Source organism: Lissotriton vulgaris, chromosome 3_1, assembly GCF_964263255.1.
Source record: "Lissotriton vulgaris chromosome 3_1, aLisVul1.2, whole genome shotgun sequence".
Taxonomy (NCBI): domain Eukaryota; kingdom Metazoa; phylum Chordata; class Amphibia; order Caudata; family Salamandridae; genus Lissotriton; species Lissotriton vulgaris.
The window spans coordinates 137,479,836-137,506,439 of NC_141689.1; the positions used below are offsets into that span (position 1 = coordinate 137,479,836).

General features: G+C 42.4%; 1 protein-coding gene across 1 annotated transcript; it reads left to right on the forward strand.

Moving 5' to 3' along the window:
• Positions 1–1,554: 1,554 nt before the first annotated feature.
• LOC147726096 (uncharacterized) lies at positions 1,555–21,517 on the forward strand (the record flags this gene model as incomplete). Its single annotated transcript, XM_086963416.1, has 4 exons — positions 1,555–1,989; positions 8,908–8,938; positions 17,702–17,721; positions 21,038–21,517. Coding segments are annotated over 4 exons (966 nt in total), but the record flags the coding sequence as incomplete, so codon positions are not given.
• Between the last annotated feature and the right edge of the window lie 5,087 nt (positions 21,518–26,604).

Sequence of the window (26,604 nt, forward strand, 5' to 3'; positions counted from 1 at the left end):
ACAGATGCAAGTACTTTTGTGCCATGGCCCAATGGTGCTTGCAGTGTGGGAAGAATAGTTGTTTTATATTTAGTGGTCCCTTTGTTCAAACAACTAACCTCAGGTTCATCTCACTGCTTCTATTCACAGCCAATGTCATCGAAAAGGTGTAAACAACCAGCTAGCAAACTTCATTGAAGCCAACAGGGTCCTGGATAGCTCCCAAACTGGATTCGGCAGAAACCACAGCCCAGAGACCGCCCTACCGGCCTGCATCGATGACATATGCGCCCTCCTCAACCAGGGCCAATGGCAGCCCTAATCTTCCTGGACCTCTTAGCTGCCTTTGATACCATCTCCCACTGCACACTAGCCACCAGAATCCACGAAACAAGCATCTGAGGAGAGGCCCTTGACGGGACACGCTCATTTCTCACAGGCTGAACTCACTGAATCATACTCCTGACCTACCTCTCAGAACCAACAGAAACCAAATGTGGAGTATCTCATGGGCTCAACATTGTCTCCTTTACCTACAACACCCAGCTCATCTTCTCTACCACTAAGGACCCCAACATCACCAGGCAGAACTTCCAAGAAGGGATGAAAGTATTTGCCACCTGGATGAAAAAGAGCTGCCCGAAACTCAACCCAGGAAAAACAGAAGTCCTCATCCTTTGCTCTACCCCCTCAGCATGCTATTATGACTGGTGCCCCTCAACTTTGTAATCTGCCCTCACTCTCCCCCTGACCGACCATACACTAAGAACTGCCAGATCAAAGCTGTATGCTTGACCTGCTACAACACCGTCTGCATCCCCTTGAATTCAGAAAAATGGTCATGCACACCCTCATCACTAGTAGACTGGACTATGGCAATGCCCTCAATGCTGGAATCGACAAATGCCTTCACAAGCTCCAGACATGCCAAAAGGCTGCATCCAGACTGATCCTAGAAAGCCCCCGTCACAACCACATCACCCAACACCTCTGGGATCTCCACTGGCTCCCCATCAAAAGAAGAATAACCATCAATCTCCTCATGTACGCATATAAGGCCCTCCACAACATCGAGCTAGCATACTTAAACAACTGCCTCACCTTCCATGCTGCTAAGATAGACATCCGATCAGCCGACCTCTCTCTGGCCACCATTCCACACATCAATAAGAGCAGAACGGGTGGCAAGTCCTTCTCCTACTTTGCAGTCCTGACCTGAAACAACCTCCCCCTCCACCTCCGGCAAAGCAGTACACTGCTCCAGTTAAGGAAGGACCCCAAGACCTACCTCTTCAGATGACTCAGCACCCAACAGAGCCGCCCACCCAGTGCCTAGAGACACATGAGTAGCTGCGCTTTACAAACCCATGATTGAATGATTGAATAGCTGCCAGTCCCAAGATCCATATGGATCCCATGAATTCTAGCTCTATTTTGAAGGCCAAAAAGTCAGTTGTAAAATAATGTCAAGCTATAGTGCAGTACCTTTTGTATTCTGACATCCAACCTATCTAAAAGTATTCAAAAACATGACTGGCTACTCTCTAACCTTTGTTCTTCTCTTCTCCCCTTTCATGTACAGTGTTTCCGGGTCACATTTTGGAAGACACTCCTGTTACAGAGAAGAGTTTCAGACAGGCTGTTCTGCCGCCCTTTGAGGATGGCTTAAATTCCTTGACGTCAGTTGCTGAAACGTTGCTGAGCAGCACCGACCTGCCACAAGTCATTCAAAATGTTCGCCAACTCCTAGAGTCATCTCACAAAAGTCTGTCAAAGGCAGAGAATGCAACCGAGGCACAAGTGAAATCATTGAGCAAAAATATAGATGAGCGCTTAGACAAGATAAACATTTTGAATGGTAATCAGAAAGAGCTACAAGATAAGAAACAAGTTCTTACAGTGCAACTGTCTGAACAACTAAAAACAGCAAAGAATGATCTCAGGAATGCAACTGATGGTATAGAGAGAGCAAAAAAAACATGGTACGAGGCACAGGATGCAAAGAAGAAGGTTTTTGTCATATTTTCTCTTTATGGAAAAGAAAAAGGTATTTATTGCTCTTGGCTCAAATTGTATATCATAAAAGAGTTAACACACCTGTATTCATATCACTTAGTCCCAGACAAAACCCAGTTAAAAACCTAGGGCCAAAATTTCAAAGATTTTATGCAGTGCAAAGAAGAAAGAAATAATGCTGTGCTGTTTTGCGTCAACTGGAGAGAGCTGAAATGTGCCATAGCTACAAAGGATTGGCACAGGAATTTTCTCTCCATGTGTAGCACACTTTCTGCAGCCGCAAATCAAGGCAGGTATCCTAGCACCATAAGACAAGGGTAAGTGAGCTGTGGGCAGGATAGTTTTGTGCAAAAAGGATTTCCTTTCTGCACAAAATTGTGTTTTAATGCAATTTCCTCTGTTTATGAGTGCTGATATATGCACCACACATGCAGAGAGGAAGAAAGGAGGAAACATAAAAAACAATGTTCTCATTGTGCCAGCCTCTGGGAGGTGTAAAACCATGAATACAAATCTTGATAGATGTAAATTTGCTTCAGAATCCATGGGTGAATCCACAGCAGTGCCCATGCACCATCCATTGAACACTCATTTGATGCATTACTTTTGGTCATATGTCAACACCTTTTCAGGTGTGCTGCTTTATGCAGCACACATAGAAAGAGGAAAATACATTTAAGGATTGTTTTTGTGCAAGAAGTTTACCCTTTCTGGACAAAATCAACCCTTGCACTGTGCTTCATGGATGTTCGCATTTGCGCTAGGCTGCACACTGTGTACCAGAGAGCATGAATGATCTATATGCTTGTGAATATGATATATGGTGTAGAGCCCTCTCCTCTCACCAAGTTTTGTGGGAATGACTGAGATCACCACTTTCCTGTGCATTTGCTTGCTTTTGCAGGCTTTCAATAGTGGGGCAGGTGCTATGCCCCTGGCACAGATCCTCCCTTGAGGGTCCCCCTGGGCCCAACAGCTTAGGCGGGTAAGGCTCTAACTCCTGTGGCTTAGTTCATTCTGGGACTGACTCTTCTCCCTGAGTAGAGACGTCTCGTGTCTGTTCAGAAGCTGGTTCCCCATTCTTCCTGCCTTTCTTCTTGAAAGGCTGGGTCATTCTTCCAGACTCAATTACATAAAAGGGTTCGCTCAAAAGTACTGGGACCTGGGAAATTAACGTTGCAAGGAAAGTAGTCCCAGTATAAGCATTTGAAGAAAACATACAAGTCTGAATAATGCTTTACAGGAATAAAGGAAACAAATCTTCTACTGTTAAATGAGAGATGTTATTTAATCACATCCTCATCAGAGCATAATACATATAACATTTATGCTCTGATGAAGATGTGATTAAATAACATCTCTCATTTAACAATAGAAGATTTGTTTCCTTTATTTCTGTAAATCATAATTCAGAATTGTCTGTTTGCCTATACTGGGACTACTTTACTTGCAACATTCTTCCAGACTCCAGCACCTATTTTGCACTCTAAGTTCTGCTCAGTGTTCAGGTTTTTGCACACACCCAGTCTGTGATTCCATGGACTCTGACATGGATGCTCAGTTCTCCGAAATCATTACCAAGCATACTAGGAGTGTCACAGAGACTGCTTTCTCTTACTTACCAGCTTCCCCCTAGTCAAAGGACACCATTGCCATAGGATGGTTTGTCATCACATTGTCAACGTTTGTGACTGAATAAGATATTTCAGGCATGCAATGATCTGGGGACATTGATACTGTGATACTGTGTATTTTTGCATGCTATTGGGCCAGACGACTAAGTTGGCTCGGTCCACATCCCACATAAGAGTTACGTCAGTGAGCTCTCTGACATGGTCAATGCCCTCCTGATATCCCATCTTGAGAGTGGCCACTGCATTTACTGCAGAAGAACTAGAGGCATTTTTCTTGTAGGGAAATTGATCAGTTTCTTGTTTTTTCAACCAGGGTGTCCAGATTGGTGCCCAAAGGACCAACATTCCAGACACCAAGCTTCTAATGATACCAATTCTTCCCCTGGTACACCCCTAGACAGTGAAGAGTCTCAGGGCCCACCCTTATGTACAGGTGCGTTTTTTTCAGCCCTGTTGAAGACTCTTTGTTCTTAGGATTACCCTCTTTACCTGGGTTGGGGATTTCTGGCCTCTCTCCTATGGTCTCAGCCATCAGTGGTAGTACTGGTCATGCTAGTTTTGATCCAGTGGTTTGATTTCTTCCACAACTCTGGAGAAGAAAGTAGACCCAGATATACGAGATGCTGATGTTACTACTCAAAAAATGCTCCTTCATAATTAAATTGTAATACCCTTTGCAGTCATTAACATTTTTACCTGTAACCAACCATCGAGTGTTTTTACTTAAAAGTCAAGAAATTTGACCCAGAACTGACTCTGGGTTGTTAGATTCTCCCAGAAAAGTATTCTATACTCTACAGTTGTAAGACCAAATAACTTTGTCAGGGCACACTCCAGAAGATCATATGTCTTAACATCTATCTCATTCAATGTCCAGAGTCTATCATGACATTTTCCTGAGAACGGTTCCAATAAGAGAGTTTCAATGTTTCTTTTCTACTTCCCTAGCTACACAAGCTCTCTCAAAAGCAGTGAACATTTTGGTGATACCATCACCCTCTGCAAAGGGGGGAATATCTCCTTTGGGGTGTTTTAGGTTAAAATATTCCCCTCTCACTATTTACTTGTATGCCTTCACCAGAGATAGGTTGTAGGCCCATTTCTTTCCTTTTATCTTTCTATTTTGAGGAGCTGGGTTTCTAAACTCAGTAGTTCATTTATGAGCCCTACAACACTTGTGCACCACTGGTGTGCCCTTTTTGTGATGCACTGTCAGCGTAAAAAATGCGCCATGTGGCACACTTTTGACAAAGTGGCGCTTCTAGGGAGATGCGCCACTTTGTATACTCCTGTGCTACATTATACCTGCAGCTGGTATAATGTATGCAGAGTGGGCATTCCCCCACATCCAAGCCTCATAGAAGTGGTGGACTGAAATCTGTAAGATTTCAGTGGCCCACTTCTAGGATGCCATTGCGTGAAAACCTTATGCCTGCCTCATAGGAGGTGTACAACTGACGCAGGCCTGTTCTCATGGGGCTTTTGATAGATGGAACCAATATCAAATGTCTGATTATTTGCCATCTGATTTGAAAGATTCAGGTGATGCATATGATTGCCTAGGATGGGGTAAGGAATCAGTTGAAGTTCCAGTAGATCAGAAGGGTCCCTATGTTACAGCACATGTTTTGGGTTCTACTGATCAGCTTCTGGTTGATACAGGAGCTACTCGTAGTGCCTTATCTAAACAATTGGTTCCAAGGGCTCCCATGTCTGTCTTAACCATTACAATGATAGGTGTTGATAGAACACCTTCCCTTATCCCATTGTCACAACCACTTGCATTTCATGTTGATAAATTCACTGCTCCTTGTCCATTTTTGCTTTCTCTGAACATACCAGACAATATGGTGGGTCTTGATATGCTCAAGTATTTTAGGGCTATGATACAATGTTTTCCTGAAGGTGTACGTGTTATTCTGAATGACAACTACCCCATGATTGAGAGATCTTGGGCCACATGTATGAACACATTTTCCCGTTGACACAGAATGGGTAAAACCCTTTGATACATCTGGCCCTGCGTCTTTATGAAGAGGACACTGCATTAGCTTCACTCCCTAGTACTTTGTGGGCTACTTAAGACACTGATGTAGGGCAAATGGTTATTTCACCAGTACATATTATTGGCAAGGAGGGCGCTTCATTGCCAAGCTTGCCTCAATACAAAATTTCGCAGGAAGGCGAAGAAGCACTTGTACGCATTGTTCATGATTTAATTGAAGAGGGGTTTGTGGATGAACTTCCTTATAACATTTGAACAGTTCTACTCTTCCCATTTTGAAAAAAGATTTGGGGCCCGATTCACAAAACTAACTTAAGACAAAATACTAAACTTACTACCATTTTGGTATTCACATAAGGCACTTACTCATTTTGGTATTCACAGAAGGCACTTACTCATTTCAGTATTCACAGAAGTTAGGAGTCCTAACTTTAGGACACCTAAATGCCTTCTGTGAATACCGAAAGTCTCTAAGTTAGGATTTTTCTCAATTTAGTAGTAGTAAAGTTAGGACTCCTAACTTTCGGACTAATAAATGCCTTCTGTGAATACCGAAAGTCTCAAAATTAGGATGTTTCTCAATTCATTTTTTTTTTATTTTTTTTTTTTATAACCAGGAAAACAAAAAACAGGAGCAATTTTACTGCAGAAACAAAAAATGAAAAACAGACCATAACGGAGAGAAATAAGATGTTATCTATACAGCAGGTACTACAGATTGGGCCAATAGTCAAACAAAAAAAGGAAACAGTATGTTAAACAAGGTCAGCAAAAGTACAGCAATAAATATTTCAGGCAGGAAGTATATAAACATCAATAAACATTAATTTTGACTCAACCAATACCGCTAGGTATAATGCCTGCCTTCCATCTAGTTATCGGGCGCCAAAGTGCCTCCCCACGAGCCCTTGTTTTGGCTCCTCTTGTTTCAAAAATAGCTGTTTCAAACCTATAAACTGCTAGGAAGCGCGCTAGCCACATCTGAAAGCTAGGAGGATCTCTTTCTTTCCAGCGGGTTGATAAGATAAGTCTTAGTACTGCCGTACCTATAAAAATTAATCTTTCTTCAGATTTATTTAAATTTAGAGAGTAATCATGTCCTAGTAAAAGATTTAATACCTCTTCCCAAAAAGCTGTAATCATATTTTTGATTACCATCAAATCAGGACAGTTATAAAACATATGAGTTAGCAATGCAGGTCCTTGATTACATCTAGGACATAAATCATTCTCCCGCTTCCCCCATGAAAACAATTTGGCAGGGGTAAAATACAGGTCAAATACAGTTTTATAGAGTTGTGCTTTGAGGTTGGTGGCCATAAATAACTTCAGGCTCGTCTCCAAGACTCTATCAATGTCGACATTAGGGTTGTTTAATTTTATGTTCCATTTGTTTTCGATTTTGTCAAGATCATCCTGTTTTAGAGTCAAGAGAATGTTATATAGGGTTCCAATCCTAGTGTTTGTTCTGGGAATTGCATCCAAAATTTCAACTTTAGAAAGGGAGATTAAGGACTCTCTGGCCTTTAATTTAGCGAATATCTGGGCGAAACTCAAAAAGTCTCCATTAGTTAACTTAAATTTAACTTTTAAATCAAAAAAGGTGGAGTCAAAATTATTTACTAAAAAGTCACTGATTGTTCTTATTCCAACCTTCTCCCATTTCTTTAGGACCACATTGAGTTCCTTACCTCCAATCGCATTTGAACGCCAAAGAGGCGTATATCGATTAATCCTAGCAATATGCAACTATTTAGTCACTTTCTTCCAAACCCTCCATGCACTATTTATAACTTCACCCTTGAAAGCCTTATCATTTCTTGCCTCAGTTTTCTGTAAAAGTAAACCCTTAGCCTCCTGACCTATAAGCAATTCATAAATTGAGGGGATATTTCCAACTCCTTCAGGATTATAGCCATTAATCATAGGTGTGAGTTGTTTTAAAAATGCTGCCCAATAATACAAAGGAATATCGGGAATTGCCAGGCCACCTCTATCCAAGGGCAGTGATAGTAGCACCAAGGATCTCCGAATATTACCATTCTGCCACATAAATTTAGAGATAAGTGAGTTAATCACGTCTAACGTTTCCTGATCGATAGCTAAAGGAATGGCCCGAAAGAGGTACAAACATCTGGGGAGTATGTTCATTTTAACATAGTTGGCTCTGCCTATAATTGACAGATGTAGACTATTGACTCTTTCAAAATCATTCTTAATCTTAGCCAGTAATGGATCAAAATTAGCTTTAGATAGTGATTTAGTATCTGCGCACATAACAACTCCCAAATACGTAGCCTTTCTGGCTCTACGTTGATCCGTGCAGATACTATTATCCGTACACAAGATAATCGTTTTTCCTTTGTTAAGTGAATAGCCCGAACAGCGTCCAAATTCAGTAGTGAGCTTTTCTATTTCACGTATAGCCTCAATCGGGTCTGTTGTAATGACCGCGATGTCATCGGCATACGCCAATACTTTAGTTTCGAATTGACAGCTAATGACCGGTTTAATAATATTGTTTTCTAATAGATTCAAAATGAGAGGGTTAATATATAAAGCAAAAAGCAGGGGTGAACAAGGGCATCCCTGCCTAGTACCCCTTGCAATGTTAATATTTTCAGAAAGTAGTCCTGCGGCTAGTATTTTTGCTTTGGGCTGAAGGTACATTGACTTAATAGATTTAATAAATTTGGGGCCGAAATTATTTTGTTTCAACTTTTCCCAAAGGAAATTCCATGAGACGGGGTCAAAGGCTTTCTCAGCGTCAAGTAGGATCATAGACATCTGTCCCCCCGTGGCAGGCATGGCGTCGAATAGGGCAATTGCTCGACGAGTGTGTTCTGTAGTTCCTTTACCAGGGATAAAGCCATGTTGCCACGGGGAGACAAGCCGTTCAATGACCCCACTGAGTCTGAGCGCTATAACTTTTGCATATAATTTGGAGTCCGAATTAATCAGGGATATGGGACGATATGAAGTTAGTTGTTCGGGGGGCTTTCCCTTTTTCGGAAAAACGATTATTTTAGCTTCATCCCAAGATGTTGGTGGGGCACCATTATATTGAATACCAAGAAACAAATCATGTAAAATAAGGCACAGCTGTTGACTAAGCATCTTATATAAATCAATTGGAATATTATCAGGACCAGCTGCCTTGCCCGAAGATAATGAGGATAGTGCAACCTCCCCCTCTGCTAGTGAAATTTCTTTTTCAAGATCTTCCTTACTAGAATCATCTAACAACTTTGTTGCCTCCGTATTAATAAGAAGATTATCCACATAGTCTATTATATCCCTTTCGGTAGCCGAAGTATCTTCTGTATATAAGTTCTGATAGTATCTTTGAAATTGATAGTTGATATCTGTCGCATGAGTAAAGGTCTGTCCATTTACAACTATTGAGGGGATATTATTCCTTGTATTTCTCTGGCGTGTAGAAAAAGCCAAGTGTCTACCCACTTTTTCTCCACTTTCATAAATTAACTGTCTGTGGGTTTGATACGTTTGGGCCGCTTTCTGACTGAGACTGGTGTTTAATTCTGATTTTAATATTGCTATCTGGGTCAACAGATTCCCTGCGTCTTGTTTTTGCAGTATTTTAACAGTGTGTTCCTCCTCGGCTTTAGCTAAGGCAGCAATTTTCAGTTCAAAATTCACTTTCAGGATTTTTCGAGCTTTATTTTGATAGCTAATAGTCTCACCCCTTAATGCAGCTTTATAAGAATCCCATACTATGTTTCTTGGTGCACTATAACGATTCATATTAAAAAAATCATTAGTCCAATTTTTAATGTAATTAATATATTCATTATTAACTAGCAACTTCCTATCAAAAGTCCAAGAATGGGTTTGGGTGGGATTATTAATGTACATGGTTAGTAAAACTAATGGGTTCTGATCCGAAATTATCTTAGGTGGTTTGGTTATATTAGAGTGATTTGCTAATTCTCTAGAAGTAAAGATATAATCTATCTGAACATGTTTTTGGTGTGGATGGGAAAAGTATGTATATCCAGAATCATTTGGTTTATTAAAAAGCCATATATCAATCAATCCCATACTGGATATTAAGCTCTTAACTGCTCGAAATACTCTCGGTTTCCTACCCAAATATTTCTGTACCGGTGTTTGAGTTATAAATGCCGGGGGTAGTGAAATATTTAAGTCACCACATAAAATTAATGGACCCTGTCATATAGCTAATTCTGTTTCTAAGAAATCGAATATTGCGGGATCGTCATGGTTAGATCCGTAAACGGAACAAATGGTAATTCCATTAGCAAGTTTAACAATTGCCCACCTTCCATGTGTATCCGATAAGCAACGAACTCCCTGGCCAAAGCAAGATTTCGCGAAAATTGCTACTCCCCTTATATTTGAGGATTGGGAAGTTGTTATCAACAGATTATACCCTTTAAGGCTTAATAAGGCTCTTTTGTTCCATGGAATGTGTGTCTCTTGAATACACAAAATATCTACGGGATTTAATTTAATTAGCTCGGCCAGTCTATTACGTTTATCTCTAGACAAGAGCCCCCCTACATTCCAGGTTTGCACGGTAAATTTACCCATTATCAAAATGAGAAGATTGAAAGATGTTCTTGTACTTATTCATATTGTGTTCTTTGCCCTGTAATATCACCTCTCTCTTTAATACGAAAATTAGCAATGCTCCTGTCCCTAATCCTGGTTCATTTTTCATTTTTTTTCCCCCTTCCCCCGCTCCCCCCTTTGCCCTTCCCCTCCCCACGTCCCCTACAAACCTTCCCCTGGTCCCCCCCAACTGCCCCCCTCCCCTTTCCCCTTTTCGTAGGCGTTCAGACTCCACTTGGAGTCTGTGTGATGGAGCGCTGCACTTCTGCTGAGCTACCGCTTCCTAAATTAGAAAATAAACATGAAAAGAAAATTTCCCTGATATAGAAATACAAGAACAAAAAAAACAACAACAAAAAAAAACACTAAGTACTGAATACTGAACACTGAGTATAAGCCATTATGTACCATGACCTTACTCAGATAAGTCAGATAAATCCTAAATAAAGCTTCTACATTCCGTCAACTCATTATTAATTACAAAAGAGGATTCCTTCATACAAACACAATGTTCTTAATTAAACGATTAGGATTATTCTCCAAAATTGACTACAAATTGTCTAGGGTCCATCTAAGATATTTCGTCAAGAAAAGCTTTTGCCTTAATTTCTGATTGAAAAAACCTTGTCGTGCCACCATGAACGATTTTAAGTTTAGCAGGATTGCTCAGGTAAGCCAGGGCTCCCTTTTCTTGGAAAGGTTTAATTAGGAGACGCAACCGCCAGCGTCTTTCCACCGTTGCATGACAGTAGTCAGGCCTTGAAAAAAAAGAAACATCGTTGAAAGAAAGTTTATGATCGGGTCTCGCTTTCTCGGCCACCACTTGTCGGAGCAAAAAGTTTCCAAAATATACTCAATTTAGTAGTAGTAAAGTTAGGACTCCTAACTTTTGGACTAATAAATGCCTTCTGTGAATACCGAAAGTCTCAAAATTAGGATGTTTCTCAATTCAGTTGTAGTAAAGTTAGGACTCCTAACTTTCGGACTCCTAAATGCCTTCTCTGAATACCTAAAGTCTTAAAATTAGGATTTTTCTCAATTTAGTCGTAGTAAAGTTAGGACTCCTAACTTTAGGACTCCTAAATGCCTTCTGTGAATACCGAAAGTCTTAAAATTAGGATTTTTCTAAATTTTCCTACTACTAAACTGAGAAAAATCCCAATTTTAAGACTTTCGGTATTCACAGAAGGCATTTAAGAGTCCTAAAGTTAGGAGTCCTAACTTTACTACTACTAAATTGAGGAAAAAAACTAATTTTAAGACTTTTGGTATTCACAGAAGGCATTTAGGAGTCCTAAAGTTAGGACTCCTAACTTCTGTGAATACCAAAATGAGTAAGTGCCTTTTGTGAATACGAAAATGGTAGTACGTTTAAGATTTTGTCTTAGGTTAGTCCTGTGAATCGGGCCCACTGACACTAGGATTTACAGAATCATTATTGGCCTACGAGAAGTTAACAAGATTGTAATACCGCAATACCCAGTGGTTTCTGACAAAACAATACTTTTTACTATGGTTCCTCCAACAGCACCACAAAGTGTCACAAAAGAAATTACAATATTGTAGACCAAAGGTTACCTACTCAGGTCACCTTCTGTCTTTACCTACTCAGGTCACCTTCTGTCTAAGGAGGGATGTGCACTTACATCAGATCGCATTCAAGCAATTTTAGATACACCAGTGCCTTCTACTCGGAAAGATGTCCATGCATTCATTGGTCTTACTTCCTTTTGTAGGCAATGGATATTAGGTTTTTCACACATTGTTAAACCCTTGTTAGCTCTTTTGACCAAAGACACTCCAATGCCCCTTCCATGGACAACTGACTGTCAGAATGCTTTTCATCAGTTACGTCAAGCTCTTTGCTCAGCACCAGTGTTGGGCACTCCATATTACACGAAGGCTGTTACACTTTATGTTCATGAGAAAGATGGGTGTGCATTGTCAGTTTTAATATTTCCGTTCAGTTGCAGCAGCAGCTCTGTCCATACGTCAGAGTGAAGGGATAGTTTTGTCACATAAATTGTTGGTGCTAGTACCCAATGCAGTAGATGCCCTTTTTAACTAAACTAAAATGCAACACTTGACTAGTGCCCGCTTGACAGGATATGAATTGACACTGTTGGCACCTCAAAATACTCTGAAGAGGTGTGCGACTTTAAATCCAGCTACTTTGTTGCCATATCCAGCCCCTCAGCCTCAGTCACAGGAGTTTCATGATTGTATGTTCCTTACTGAGAAACAGACAAAGGGTTCCATTGATTTGCAACATATGCCCCTTTCAGATGTAGATGGGGAACTATGGGTTGATTGGTCCTGTTTGAAGTTACCAGATGGCACAACATCAGCTGCATATTCAATTACGACACTTCAGACAGTAGTGGAGACAGCTCGTATACCACAGAAGTCAGCTCAAGCAGCTGAGCTAATAGCACTGACACAAGTATGTGAACTTAGCACTGGCTTGTGTGCGAACATCTATACAGATAGCCGCTATGCTTTTGGAGTGGCCCATGATTTTGGCCTACTTTGTAACGAAAGAGGCTTTCTTACATCCCACGGGAGGCAGATAATGCATGGAGAACTAGTGCATAATCTCTTGACTGCGCTAACATACCCAAAGTTTGTAGCTATTGTTAAGTGTAGCGCACACAACAAAGTGACTGACAAGACAGGACAAGGCAATGCCTTTCCAGATCACGTAGCTTGTGAAACTGTGATGCAGCGACGCACTACTTCTATGTATGTAGGGAAGTCACAAGCTGAACGGTGGCATGGTGCTAGGCAAGAAGTTCTAGACACAGAGAGATCTGCTTCTGTGAAGGAGGTGCTTGAGAAATGGTCTAAAGAAGGACTGTTGGATGATGAGGGCCGTTGGCGAAATAAATATATGAATAAATGGAAATCGCCTAAAGTCTTTTGCAGCCTATGGTTCAGATGGCACATGGCTGGGACATGTTGGAGCCTCTGCAATAAGGAAATTGCTTATGCAAGTTTGGAAGCATCCTGAAATTGCCGACACAGCTAAAATGATAATACAGTCCTGTTTGATCTGTTGGCAGTATAATGTTAGTAAAGAGACACGATTTCCTACAGGACGGTTTGCTACACCAACCACACCTTTTGAAGTTTTGCAAATGGATTACATCCAACTCGAACGCTGCAACAACTTGAAGTATGTTCTAGTGGTGGTATGTGCCTTCAGTAAATGGATAGAGGTATACCATACAAAGGATAATACTTCTCTCACTACAGCAAAGGTGCTTTTAAAGGAATTCTTCCCTAGATTTGGTATTTGAAAACTTTTGTGGAGTGACAACACCTCATTTTATTTGGCAAGTTGTTGAGTATGTTCTGAAAAGATTAGGGATCAAGCAGAAGTTCCATGCAGTCTTCCACCCGCAATCAGAAGTGCTAGTGGAAAGGTATAATGCTACTTTGAAGCTGAAACTAGCAGAAATACTGGCTTCCACGTCTTTGAAATGGCCTGATGCGTTGCCCTTGGCATTATTGTCTATTAGATCGGTGCCACATTCACGATCTGCACTTACACCATATGAAGTGGTATTTGGGAGACCAATGAACATTTGGGGAGTTCCTAAGCCACGCCCCATACATGATGTACCATGCGTTCTGATGAGTGAATATCTATCACAGTTGACTGACAGTTGGATTTCTATTCATCAACAGGTTCGAGAAACTCTTCCAGACAGACCCACAGGTGAGGCCCGTTAACTCCGGCCCGGTAACGACGTGATGGTCAAAGTCTTCGAGAGGTCGAACATCTTGGAACCCAGGTGGCGAGGACCAGAACAAGTGCTCCTGGCTACGAGGACAGCGGTTCAAGTGACGAACAGGAAGAACTGGATCCACAGCACTGACTGTAAGCGATTGTCACCTACTTTGGTGGAACCTGCTGTGCTGACTAACAATTGAGAGATTCTGGATACGGAGAAAAACCATGCCATATCACCTGATGAATCTGAAGAAGTCTTTCCAGACCACACGATCCCTGAAGTATCACAGTACCAACTGAGACCACGGAAAGAGTCTGCATTGTTGAAAAAAACTGGTTGAGCTACCGTCCTGGGTTTGTGAAATGGAGTGCTGATTTGGATTGAGGGGATCAGTCCTACATAGTTTCACCCGTCTTGACCCTTGGTGAAGAAACCAATGGCTGCCCATGACTTTAGAGCTCCAATGATTGATTCAACAACAAGGTGATTATGTCTGCAGGGAGATAAACAGTTGCCAAGATCTGTTGTAAAAAGATCATTTGTGCTGTAGGATTTGTTGTTGCTATGGTGGCTGTAGCAGTGACAACCTGGTTTGTTGAGAAAGTGACTCCTGCTCGGCAGCTGCTGATCGCCACTACCCCAGTACCAGTTGAAAATAATTACTTTACGGTTCCATACCATGATCAGAAGCATCGACAATCCTACTTAAACAACACGTTTATTCAGATGCTACATCACACTCACAATGCCACAAATACTACTGACTGTTTGGTGTGTGGGATGATACCTGCTCACCAGAAGAAGGGAGGAACACCTGTTATTCCTCTTCCCTTTTCTCATAATGGTTCTTGCCAAGCCTGGTGTGTGCTTTCATTTGCTTCTGAAAGGGCCAACATCTCAAGGATGACAGTAGGACGGATTAATTATCGCCTCTAAAAAAGTGTTATCCTGATGGAGATGGTTACCCTCAAGCTAAAGGGACTAAATGGGAATGGGAGGAGTATCGACCTGACAATATTTATACACCATATGTTTTCACAAATACAAGAACTATAAAGAACAGTGGACCATTTGTGATTTCTGTGTATAGGCAGTTTTGGGAGAATTCCAATAGGAAGAAGTGCGTGTACTATGGTTCCAAGGTGCCAATAACATCACATCCTCGCACAATACTTATTTTGTGTGTGGTAGCAAAGGATATTACCAACTCCCAGGTGGATGGTCTGGAGTATGCTATGTGTCCTTTCTGTTGCCTTCTGTGTTTTTGGCACCTGCATTGTATCATCGTGACTTTAAGTTGTACAACGATATTTCCAAGAACAGAAATAAGAGGACCATAAGTATTGATGAAGTGGACTAGACTGACACTGCTTTGCAACAATATGTTGATGTCTAATTGGGCTTGTGTTTCTTTATGGTTTCTGCATTAAACAGCAGAAAGATAAGACGATTTACTAGAGTTGTGAAAGCTGTTACCAATCAGACAGCTATGGCACTTGGGAACATTACAGAAGAGCTGCAAGTTGCGAGGATTGTAGCAATCCAAAATCGTATGGTCCTAGATGTGATTTTGGCTGATCGAGGTGGTGCATGTCGCATCAGTGGTAGCAGTTGCTGTGTTTACATTCCAGATCACTCTCCTTCAGTGTTTAATGCAATCTCTAAATTGCATAAGATTGCTGCAGAAATTCATCCAGAGAATGGTACATGGACTTCTTCAAGCTGGTTCTAGACATTACTTATGACCTGGGGCAGGAAGCTACTGACCATCCTATATGTAATACTAGTCATATTATTACATGCTGTGTATGTATACAATGTGGTCCCATGCATTGCTCAGTTTGCGTCACTGCTTGTACACCTGCTAAAAAAAATGTTGCAGAAATAAAAGCCCAACAAATGCCGAATAAAGAAATTACTGAATTAATGGTAATATATGTACAGGATGCATATTTAGATGACCCCAAATGAACGAATGTCTTCAGCTAATGATAAAAGGGTTGTCTGTTGTAATTTGGCAATGATCAGGAGTAGCATCTAGCTGAAGCCATCTTGTTTTCGGCAGCCATCTTGTCTGCCATGTGCTACCATGTGCTCAGCATGTGATCTGTCCTTCCTTACTATTGTTTGCTCTTGTACTCTGCCTGTAAACAAACTATATTTAGCTTCTTGCACTCTCCACATGCTCAGTTGAGCTTGCAGCTGTCAATGCATCTGTCTTCAGTCTGTAACTGTCAGGATGTGATTGCTAGAATTAGCAACTGTTATCTCCTCCCTCTTGTTGACTGTGCATTTTCTGTATGAGCTTATAAGTACATAAAACCTTCTTTTTGTACTTGTACTGCCTTCTTTTGTGCCCCCGTGTGGGCATGTTCCTTCTGTTCAGTGTGCTACTTCATACAATACTAAAAGGTGGTGTGTGAATGTTGTTCCACCTCATGAGGTTAAAAAAGTCTTTGTTTTATATTCCAGTTTCTGTGCCAACTTCAATTCTATTGGTCTGAGGACTTTTGAGGAGAAGGGCGAACCCCTAGCACTGGTAGGCCTTGCTAAGGCTGACCTCAACAATACAGTTAGAATGACACATTCAACATGTCACAAGGAGGGTGCACTGAGAAGTGATGCATTACTGTTTTCACACAGCGATGCCTCACTTCTGAAAAATAAGGCCCTCAGTCTCTTGGACAATCGTTTTAGCTGGAGGTCTTCTTTTGAGGTAACCTCAGCTGTTTCTGAGGGGAATGACTCATGTCCACTCTCAGTATCATTATCAGTGATAATGTCATCATCCTTACATTGGGCTACCACATCTGGGTGATCTTTCACAAACTGAACTTACAGTTGTTTGAGATATTCAGTCTTAGGACTTGTGCTCATTCTGATTATGTGTGCAAACACAACAGGTGATGGACCGAATGTGGATCAATGTCACACACTCAACCCAGTCCAAGGATCTGGGCCCAAATCCATCGTTTTTTTGCACTCCACACCACCCTGGGTTAGACAATGGCGATATGCAAATCAGCTCTGACCCTGTGCCCCATGGGAACAGTCCAGTCCGAACTACAAAAGCCATGTCCTTCCCAGAACGGAATCAAGCATCCGAGGACCGGACCGGTTTCGAGGTAACACCTCTCATCAGCCCGGCTAGCTTGACTCCAGTGGTGTGGATTGCCTGGGACCCACGTCTGGGCATCCCCAGCGCACTTAGGGCGGAATATGCAAACACAACAGGTGATGGACCGAATGTGGATCAATGTCACACACTCAACCCAGTCCAAGGATCTGGGCCCAAATCCATCGTTTTTTTGCACTCCACACCACCCTGGGTTAGACAATGGTGATATGCAAATCAGCTCTGACCCTGTGCCCCATGGGAACAGTCCAGTCCGAACTACAAAAGCCATGTCCTTCCCAGAACGGAATCAAGCATCCGAGGACCGGACCGGTTTCGAGGTAACACCTCTCATCAGCCCGGCTAGCTTGACTCCAGTGGTGTGGATTGCCTGGGACCCACGTCTGGGCATCCCCAGCGCACTTAGGGCAGAATATGCAAACACAACAGGTGATGGACCGAATGTGGATCAATGTCACACACTCAACCCAGTCCAAGGATCTGGGCCCAAATCCATTGTTTTTTTGCACTCCACACCACCCTGGGTTAGACAATGGCGATATGCAAATCAGCTCTGACCCTGTGCCCCATGGGAACAGTCCAGTCCGAACTACAAAAGCCGGTCCGGTCCTCGGATGCTTGATTCCGTTCTGGGAAGGACATGGCTTTTGTAGTTCGGACTGGACTGTTCCCATGGGGCAACAGGGTCAGAGCTGATTTGCATATCGCCATTGTCTAACCCAGGGTGGTGTGGAGTGCAAAAAAACGATGGATTTGGGCCCAGATCTTTTGACTGGGGGAATGTGTGACATTGATCCACATTCGGTCCATCATTTGTTGTTTTTGCAATTGCCGCCCTAAGTGCGCTGGGGATGCCCAGACGTGGGTCCCAGGCACTCCACACCACTGGAGTCAAGCTAGCCGGGCTGATGAGAGGTGTTACCTCGAAACCGGTCCGGTCCTCGGATGCTTGATTCCGTTCTGGGAAGGACATGGCTTTTGTAGTTCGGACTGGACTGTTCCCATGGGGCAACAGGGTCAGAGCTGATTTGCATATCGCCATTGTCTAACCCAGGGTGGTGTGGAGTGCAAAAAAACGATGGATTTGGGCCCAGATCTTTTGACTGGGGGAATGTGTGACATTGATCCACATTCGGTCCATCATTTGTTGTTTTTGCGATTGCCGCCCTAAGTGCGCTGGGGATGCCCAGACGTGGGTCCCAGGCACTCCACACCATTGGAGTCAAGCTAGCCGGGCTGATGAGAGGTGTTACCTCGAAACCGGTCCGGTCCTCGGATGCTTGATTCCGTTCTGGGAAGGACATGGCTTTTGTAGTTCGGACTGGACGGATCCCATGGGGCAACAGGGTCAGAGCTGATTTGCATATCGCCATTGTCTAACCCAGGGTGGTGTGGAGTGCAAAAAAACGATGGATTTGGGCCCAGATCTTTTGACTGGGGGAATGTGTGACATTGATCCACATTCGGTCCATCATTTGTTGTTTTTGCAATTGCCGCCCTAAGTGCGCTGGGGATGCCCAGACGTGGGTCCCAGGCACTCCACACCACTGGAGTCAAGCTAGCCGGGCTGATGAAAGGTGTTACCTCGAAACCGGTCCGGTCCTCGGATGCTTGATTCCGTTCTGGGAAGGACATGGCTTTTGTAGTTCGGACTGGACTGTTCCCATGGGGCAACAGGGTCAGAGCTGATTTGCATATCGCCATTGTCTAACCCAGGGTGGTGTGGAGTGCAAAAAAACGATGGATTTGGGCCCAGATCTTTTGACTGGGGGAATGTGTGACATTGATCCACATTCGGTCCATCATTTGTTGTTTTTTGAAATTGCCGCCCTAAGTGCGCTGGGGATGCCCAGACGTGGGTCCCAGGCACTCCACACCACTGGAGTCAAGCTAGCCGGGCTGATGAGAGGTGTTACCTCGAAACCGGTCCGGTCCTCGGATGCTTGATTCCGTTCTGGGAAGGACATGGCTTTTGTCGTTCGGACTGGACTGTTCCCATGGGGCAACAGGGTCAGAGCTGATTTGCATATCGCCATTGTCTAACCCAGGGTGGTGTGGAGTGCAAAAAAACAATGGATTTGGGCCCAGATCTTTTGACTGGGGGAATGTGTGACATTGATCCACATTCGGTCCATCATTTGTTGTTTTTGCATTCTGATACCGTAGCACTTACAGATGCTTCTACAATGTGCATTGTTAAGGTCCAATTAAGGGGTCATGTCAAGTTCCTGATCATGGCTACTGGTTTCAGGCATTATTTCACTAAAGTTCTAACCTTTTAAGAGATTTACAAAAAATAACTAAATTACTTTGTCCTAAATAAAGTACAGATTTTAAAATTTCTAAATGTTTGTTTCAGAGACTTAACCAAGGCCCTAGCAATATATTAGGGGAATTTTAGAAAAAAAAGCCAATCACAAATTAGTCTAACTAATGGAAATTTTGAGATTTAATCATGTGTTAACTCATTGATAAAGTAATCCAGCAAATGAAAAGTTGTGTACCCCACCGCTGATCCACCAATCTAAGATACTGTGTCTCTGCACAGTTTACTAAAATGTAGTAAACCATGTACAGTGTGTGATATATTCCCAGGAGAAGATGGCGGTAACAAGCAGCTAATACTAACTCTCTTTTTGTGGTAATGTGGGTGAGCAGTTAATCTCATCAGAGGACAGTGTTTAGCATTTCGTATAGTCCTCGAGATAATAAATGTGACACATACTGAAGGATAAATACCAAGATTCTTTATATATGTTTATGAGAACCAAGACATAAAATTCGAGATATATGTTATACAGTTCAAGGAACATGAATAAATACTTGTAGACTATTAATTATGAAGAGAAATGCTATGCAGTTCAAAATATACAGTACTTTCAGTATCTAGCCACTCAGTGGTTGAAACCGTCAGATATTTACCATTTCAGTTGTCAGAGAAGGCAGTGGAAGAGTATCGCTTGAATGGAGTTTAGTAGACCATCAACACAGTTACTGTCACGGGTGCCGGCAGCAGATCACTGCCGGTCTATGGATGCCAAAGACCGCGAACTCAGCGGTCATGGTTGCTGGACGGCTGTTGTGGATTTTGATGGCAGATGCATAGTGGTCACTGGAAGAAGGGATCCACCGAGGAGTTTTAAAGTTCACCAGCACCAATGGGCCACAGGTGTGGTACAGAGCAGATCCCTCTTCTGAAGAGGCAGATGCAGATCCTGCATGAGGAAGGTGTGACCACCTCTGCTCAAATCACTCATTGTCTCTTTATCTGGAGATCTCTTGCTCTCTTCTCATTGGTCTAGAAATATGTCTGTTGATGGCATGCTGGCTAAAACTAGACCGGGAAAACACCAGTGTTTGGTAGGCTTTCAAGGAATTTATGTTTTCTCTATATAATAACAAGCAGCAGGCAGAATTGGCAGTTTGATTCCATAGAATTCCATTAAAATTCTGTGGAATTCGGACGGGGCAGAATGGTACTATTTTCTTAATGCAAAATAGACCCTTACATCCAAACAGGGCTGGAAGAGGGAGCTGTCTCCATGTTTAAGAAACATTGTAGACTAAACATTGTCCTAAACCATAGAGAGACTGCTTCCTCTTCCTTCACAGTTTAGAAACCAACCACTGCAGATTATTTCAGCCAGCAGAGCGGCAGAATTTATCAGTAATTCTGTATAATAGGAGTAACTCAGAATTACCCATATATCCATCCAGAGCTAATATTAATAGTTAGCACATTATTCTAGTGTCAAAACATAAAATCCTTTTAAAAAAGTGCCTAATATCTAAATTATAAACAATTGCAATGATATGCTTTGCCCACTGGTAAGTGCTTGGTCTGAATAATCTCTTAATGTATACGTATTCACACACTTCAGTGTTACAGTATACAGATAAACATGTAGTCTTTTTTCCCATTCTCTTAGGTAAGATCGCAGAGAATAAAGTGATTGAACATACTCAAAAGTCATTAAAAGACCTGAGAAAATATAGATGGCTGGAAAGAATAAGCAAGATAGCTGTGGAGAAATATGAATCTCAGTATCCAGCAATCCGTTCCATGGAACAGCCCATTGCGGTTAACGCAGTAGAAATTCAAATCCTCCAACAAGAGCTAAACTCGGAAAGGACACTGTTTCAAAATTTGAATAATTTCCAAATCTCATTGAGGAACTGCACCAGTTTACTGAGCACTGTTGCTGGCAAGACCAGTGCGGCCAACATGTACCTGGAGCTCAGTGAGGTTCTTGATGGTCTGCTTGGAATCTTGAATGAAATCGTAGTGACTTTACGCCCCCTGGTTGAAAGTAGTACAGAGTACTCACTCCTGATCACTGCTAAATTACCAACCATCATAAAGAGGCTGGAAGAGGCTAACCATGGGTTGAAAAAATCTGAAGCGTCCTCCTAAATCAGTGGGTTCCTATAACACTGCAGTTTGTGTGCAATCCCTGTAATCTGCTTCTTTTCATGCATTTTGCTCCACAATACCTTTGGGTGGAGCTCTCAAATCTCTCCTGAATTTGGAATGGGCTGCTAGCTGACCAGGTCCTCTAGCCTAAGGAAGGCATTAAATCAAGCACAGAATCAACTGCCTGCCAGACTCAGTTTTTCCTTATGTACAGAAAAGTGCAATCTCATTAACCTCTTTTTCAGTCAATGAATACAGACCATCCAACAGCACATCGACAGCACCAACCTTTCTTCAAATCTAGCAACTGCACCTTTCCCTTTAATCCAGCAACAATAAATCTTTAAATTCCCATCTCACCATCGTATTCCCTCAAAGGCACTTCTTATATAGATAGGGATGCATTTACAATATTTTGTTAATGGGCAACACTGTAAGTATTCCTGCTGCACTGCCTTACTGCAAAAGAAAAGGACAGGAATGTGCCTTGTTGATCAGATATGGCTCACTCCCGTACTGGTGCCAAAGTGACTGCCATGCACCAAGGTGCAAGGCTGTCTGCATTCTGGACATTATGGTTTTTGTGCAGGAAAATACACCATCCTGAACAAAAGCAATCCATGGAGGCAATTACCTCCTCTATGTGATATGCTTAATGTAGAGGAAAGAATTTTGGAGAAAAATATATTTCTCCTTGTTGCACCTCCCCTACAACTCACCATGCGTTGAATTCTGATGCATTTCCAAGTTTACAGAACATTGTAAGTTTAGGAATGTGTCAAGTGCCATGGTCTGACATGGGAACACCCACAGAAACGCCCATGGCAGGCCTCCTCATCCCAGTGCGAGGCAACTCAGAGACTTGTGCTGTGTTGCCTAACGCCATACCTACAATGCCAGGAAGAGCTGAAAATGGTGGATTTACATTACCTTGTAGCTATGGCACTGCAATATGTGCCACTGAAGCATCATTAAAAGTGACGTTCTGGCAGTGCCGGGACCTTGCATATGAAGCTTATAATGTCTTACCCTCACCCTTTAAAAAAACTCCCTCTTACCCGTACTCTGCATTGCTAGTGCCTCCCTAACTCAAGGTATCTTTTCAGAAGCTCTCAATACAGGCCAGATCCTCCCACTCCTGAAAAACACTACACTGATGAGCTCACCAACTTTCAGTCCATCACTCACATAGCATTCATCTATATTCATCTGCAAGCTCATGGGATCTGGCTGATATTGCAGCTGTTGCCAGGCATTGTGTGATCAATCTAGAAAACAGACTTTAAGGAGCACTAGCAGGTGAGAGGCTTTGACTCCATCCTTATGTTGATAGCCTGTAGTACATATTTTGATTAGGCAACAGGTATGTGCTTCTACAAAAAGCTGCTTGCCCTACAAACAGCTGTGAAAATTTTGTTTATGAAGACAGTTGCCTGTGCCTAAACGTTCATGGACACACACATTACATTGTCTTAGATAACAAGATAATTTGCAGTGTTTGTTTTTCTCTGGCAGCAGCACAGAGAGCGGTAACACTTTTACGCTTCAGACATCAGCTTTGTGTTTGAGATCCAAGGCTTTACTAACCTATATAGATTTCTTTTTCCAGCTTGAAATTGCAACTGTTACCTGAACTTATATGATTATTGTAAAAGAGCGTTAGAAGTCTCACTGAGAGTGGGACGTAGGCTCCACCCACACCATGGTTCTCGTAACTTGTCGATTTTAATGGGCCAAATATGTGTGCTTGCACTAAAATACTACTTGTATTCTAAAATGTGCAATCACTACAACTGTCTATGAATAAATATTATAATAAAAGCACAAGACGCTAGGCCTGACACATTTATGCATGTGTTTAGGTCTATAGACATTTAAGGTTGGAATGTAATTAGTCTCTTTGAAAGCCTACAGTTAGGTATGTAATATAGAATCTGACATAAGTGCCATAGTAGGCAGTTGTTTTTCTATCGGTCACTTAGTGTAACAAACTGTTGATATAGAAGGTTTGCTGTGTCATAATCATTATTAGCGGGTATTTGGACTCACATTATTTTGCAAACCTTTTCAGTTTTATGACTATGTATCTGACCGCTGTATTGTGGGAAAGCTTACTTTCAATGCTGTAAGCCTTAGATGGTTAGGGTGACAAACTATACATCTGTTTGGTGCACTTTAAATGATACGTCTAATGACTTAGGTCTGGTCATCTTATTATGAAACATTATAACAAAGGCAGTTGGTCTTGCTCATTAATTGTGAAAAGCATATGTTAAAGCCAGAAATATTTTAGCAGTTGGTTATCACAAAGAGTTGCAGGCTATTGACAGTTACATGTAATCTCACAGATTACCATAGGTGGTAGGGCATATTACAATGGCCACCCACTCTGGAAAAATTTTAGGTGATGATCCTTGATAGACCTTATCTACAGGGATTGTTTATTGTTTTGCATCTGCATTTTATTACATATTTGTAATTTTATATCTGTATGCATGATGGTTGTGTCATATAGCTATTTAGTTTCTATATACTGTGTTAAGTTAGCATGAGCTTATTAAATGTTTAAACGTCATTTTTTCTTTTGCTTCATTTTGCTCACGACACATAATTGTTGTTTTAGCTTTTAACCCAGAAGAGCGTTGTGATTTACTTGAGAAAGAATATGTTATTGCTCTGATATCAGTTTTGCTTGGTACACTGTCTGCACAGTGAGTGCTGAAGGCTCCAAGGATAACTCAACACAGTGTTGTTGTGAAGTCTGATCTTTGCACCTCCATAGACATAGCACACATACTGCTGCCACAATCTGGCTCTAAGCGGGTTTTATATTGTTGTGCTGAAAACACACAAACCACACTTGATGTTGCTTCGAATCAGAGAGCTGGTGGAAGATGATGTGATCCTCTGCCACTGCGATTTTGAGGTATGGGCCCGCCCTGCTAAAACCCAAATGAGACCTCCATAGATATAAATATACTATGCTAAAGAGGGAGGGTGAGAATTAGGTATTGTTAATTAATATTCATTACAGCATCTTAGTATGCTGTCACCATTCGCCTTTTATGGACTGATAACTATGCTGATAACTTTGTTGCTTATAATATGTTTGCTTGTATTATATAAGATACTGCGTTTGAGAACCCTGCATTAGTAAATAAATATTTCAAATATGCACGTGTCCTCATTTACTCCACGTTCTGGTTTGAAATGATTATATAGCGAAAGAGTGTTCATGTGTTCCACGATACCTGAGGTAATCTAAGTTCATGTTCTGGTTTGTCTAAGCATTGGGAGTTTGTTATGACCAATGAGACACTGTAGCTAGATCGGAAAGGGGATTTTGGGTACTGAAGTGAGTTTTGGGCCATCCTAATTCAGAGAGGTTCCAGGTCTCTATGCACAGTTCTGTAGGAGAACGGAATTCCCGCTACATGGCGCCCATACGTTGTTGGCCTTATATCATGACACTAGAGTAGTATACAATTCAATCCATAACCCCTGCACTGTCGTTTCCAGAAAACGGTCGTGTCGGAACAAACCTACCTTTTTTTAAATAGGTCTGTTCAAGCTTGAATCTTTCTAAAACGGTTTCCTTGAATTACTACCCAGTTGTGCTACAAAGTTTACTTTTTTTTTCATATTTTCTGTGCTGTCATAGCTGTCGTGGACATTCCGCAGCATAGTCGCATTCGGTGCGAGATAATTTGCGGATGTACAATGCGCCTTTGGAAGGCTTGGCTGTGATCATGGTGGTGAGTGCGGATGCTGCTTACCCCTACGAACTATTTTATTTGTCCGTGACATTTCCAGAGGTGTACGTGAATTCTGCAGTGTTCCACACATACACTCCCACAGCTGTACCTAATGAGTATACTCCGTTCAGGGCACAGGAAGTTCCTATTGATGTTTGGCAGCATCGAGTTTGGTTTGGTGGCGCCCTACCCAATTCTTTAACCGCTCCGAGGTTAGGTCCTTTGTCCATTCCAGGCGCTAGTTGGCATGTTTTGGCTGGATTTACTACACATCATCTACACTGCAATGGAACGTGGCTGATCTTCGAAGACTACATGTAGTCGCAATTGCCGTGATTAGAGCCTTAGTGCATTACATGGGCCGGAATCTTCCGGGTGGAGCCCCGGGGGGTGCGGCGCTTCCGGCCAGACAGGGTGGTTTGAAACTCAGTCCCGACACGGGCAAGAAACCCCAGGATAAGGATGATTTTCCTTTCTGGCTTGCCGAGAAATTTGACCCGCTGGAAGCTGTATTTCCTAATACGACTCCTGGTGAAAAACACCGGATTCTAACGCTTAGTTTGGCGAAAGATTTGGCCCCTGAACTTGTTGACTGTGAGGCCTGGGGTAAGACTTTTGCAGCGGTCTATGCGAGGTGCTACGGCACTTCGTCTATGGCAGTGCTGCCTACGGTCCTTAAACGTGTTCAAGATGATCACGGACCGGAGTCTGCCGTTGAGTTGGCTATGCGCCTGTGTGGCACTTTTGTTGTGGTTTGCGATCTCATTCTTGCTAATGTCAAGGGGGATGCAGTGAACTTTCAGGTTGCAAACGCTTTGGCAGTGCTTCCCGATGCTGAGAAACCCCGTCAGTTAGCAAAAATTATTGTGGCGCCTTATAAGACCGTGGGCGCAATAGTAAGGGTCTTAAGCCTTATTCTGTTAAGGAGAAAAAGCAGCCCCAGGGACAGACTTCGGAAACGGAAGTTCATCCCAAGTCCAAGAAACAGAATTGGCCAAAAAAACGGAAACAGGGAAAGCAACAGCAACAACAGCAAACACAGGTTTCTTGTCCTGCGTCACCGTTACCTGCGCAATCTGAACGTGTTTATGATCGTGCGATGATTAAATGTCCTGATCGTTTTAAGGCTTCTGAACAACGCTCTCCTCGTTCCTCTCAGGACTCATCGGCCCGACTACCGGTGGTGGAGGGGGGCGGCAGGGGTCGGGGTGGCCAACAAAAACGTGACCAGCCCCGCCCGAAAAATGGTGCAGACAGGCAGGAAGGCTCTTCGCCGAAGAGACCACAGTTTGCCAAGAAGAAAGTCGCGGCCTTAACAGCGCATCGATATGC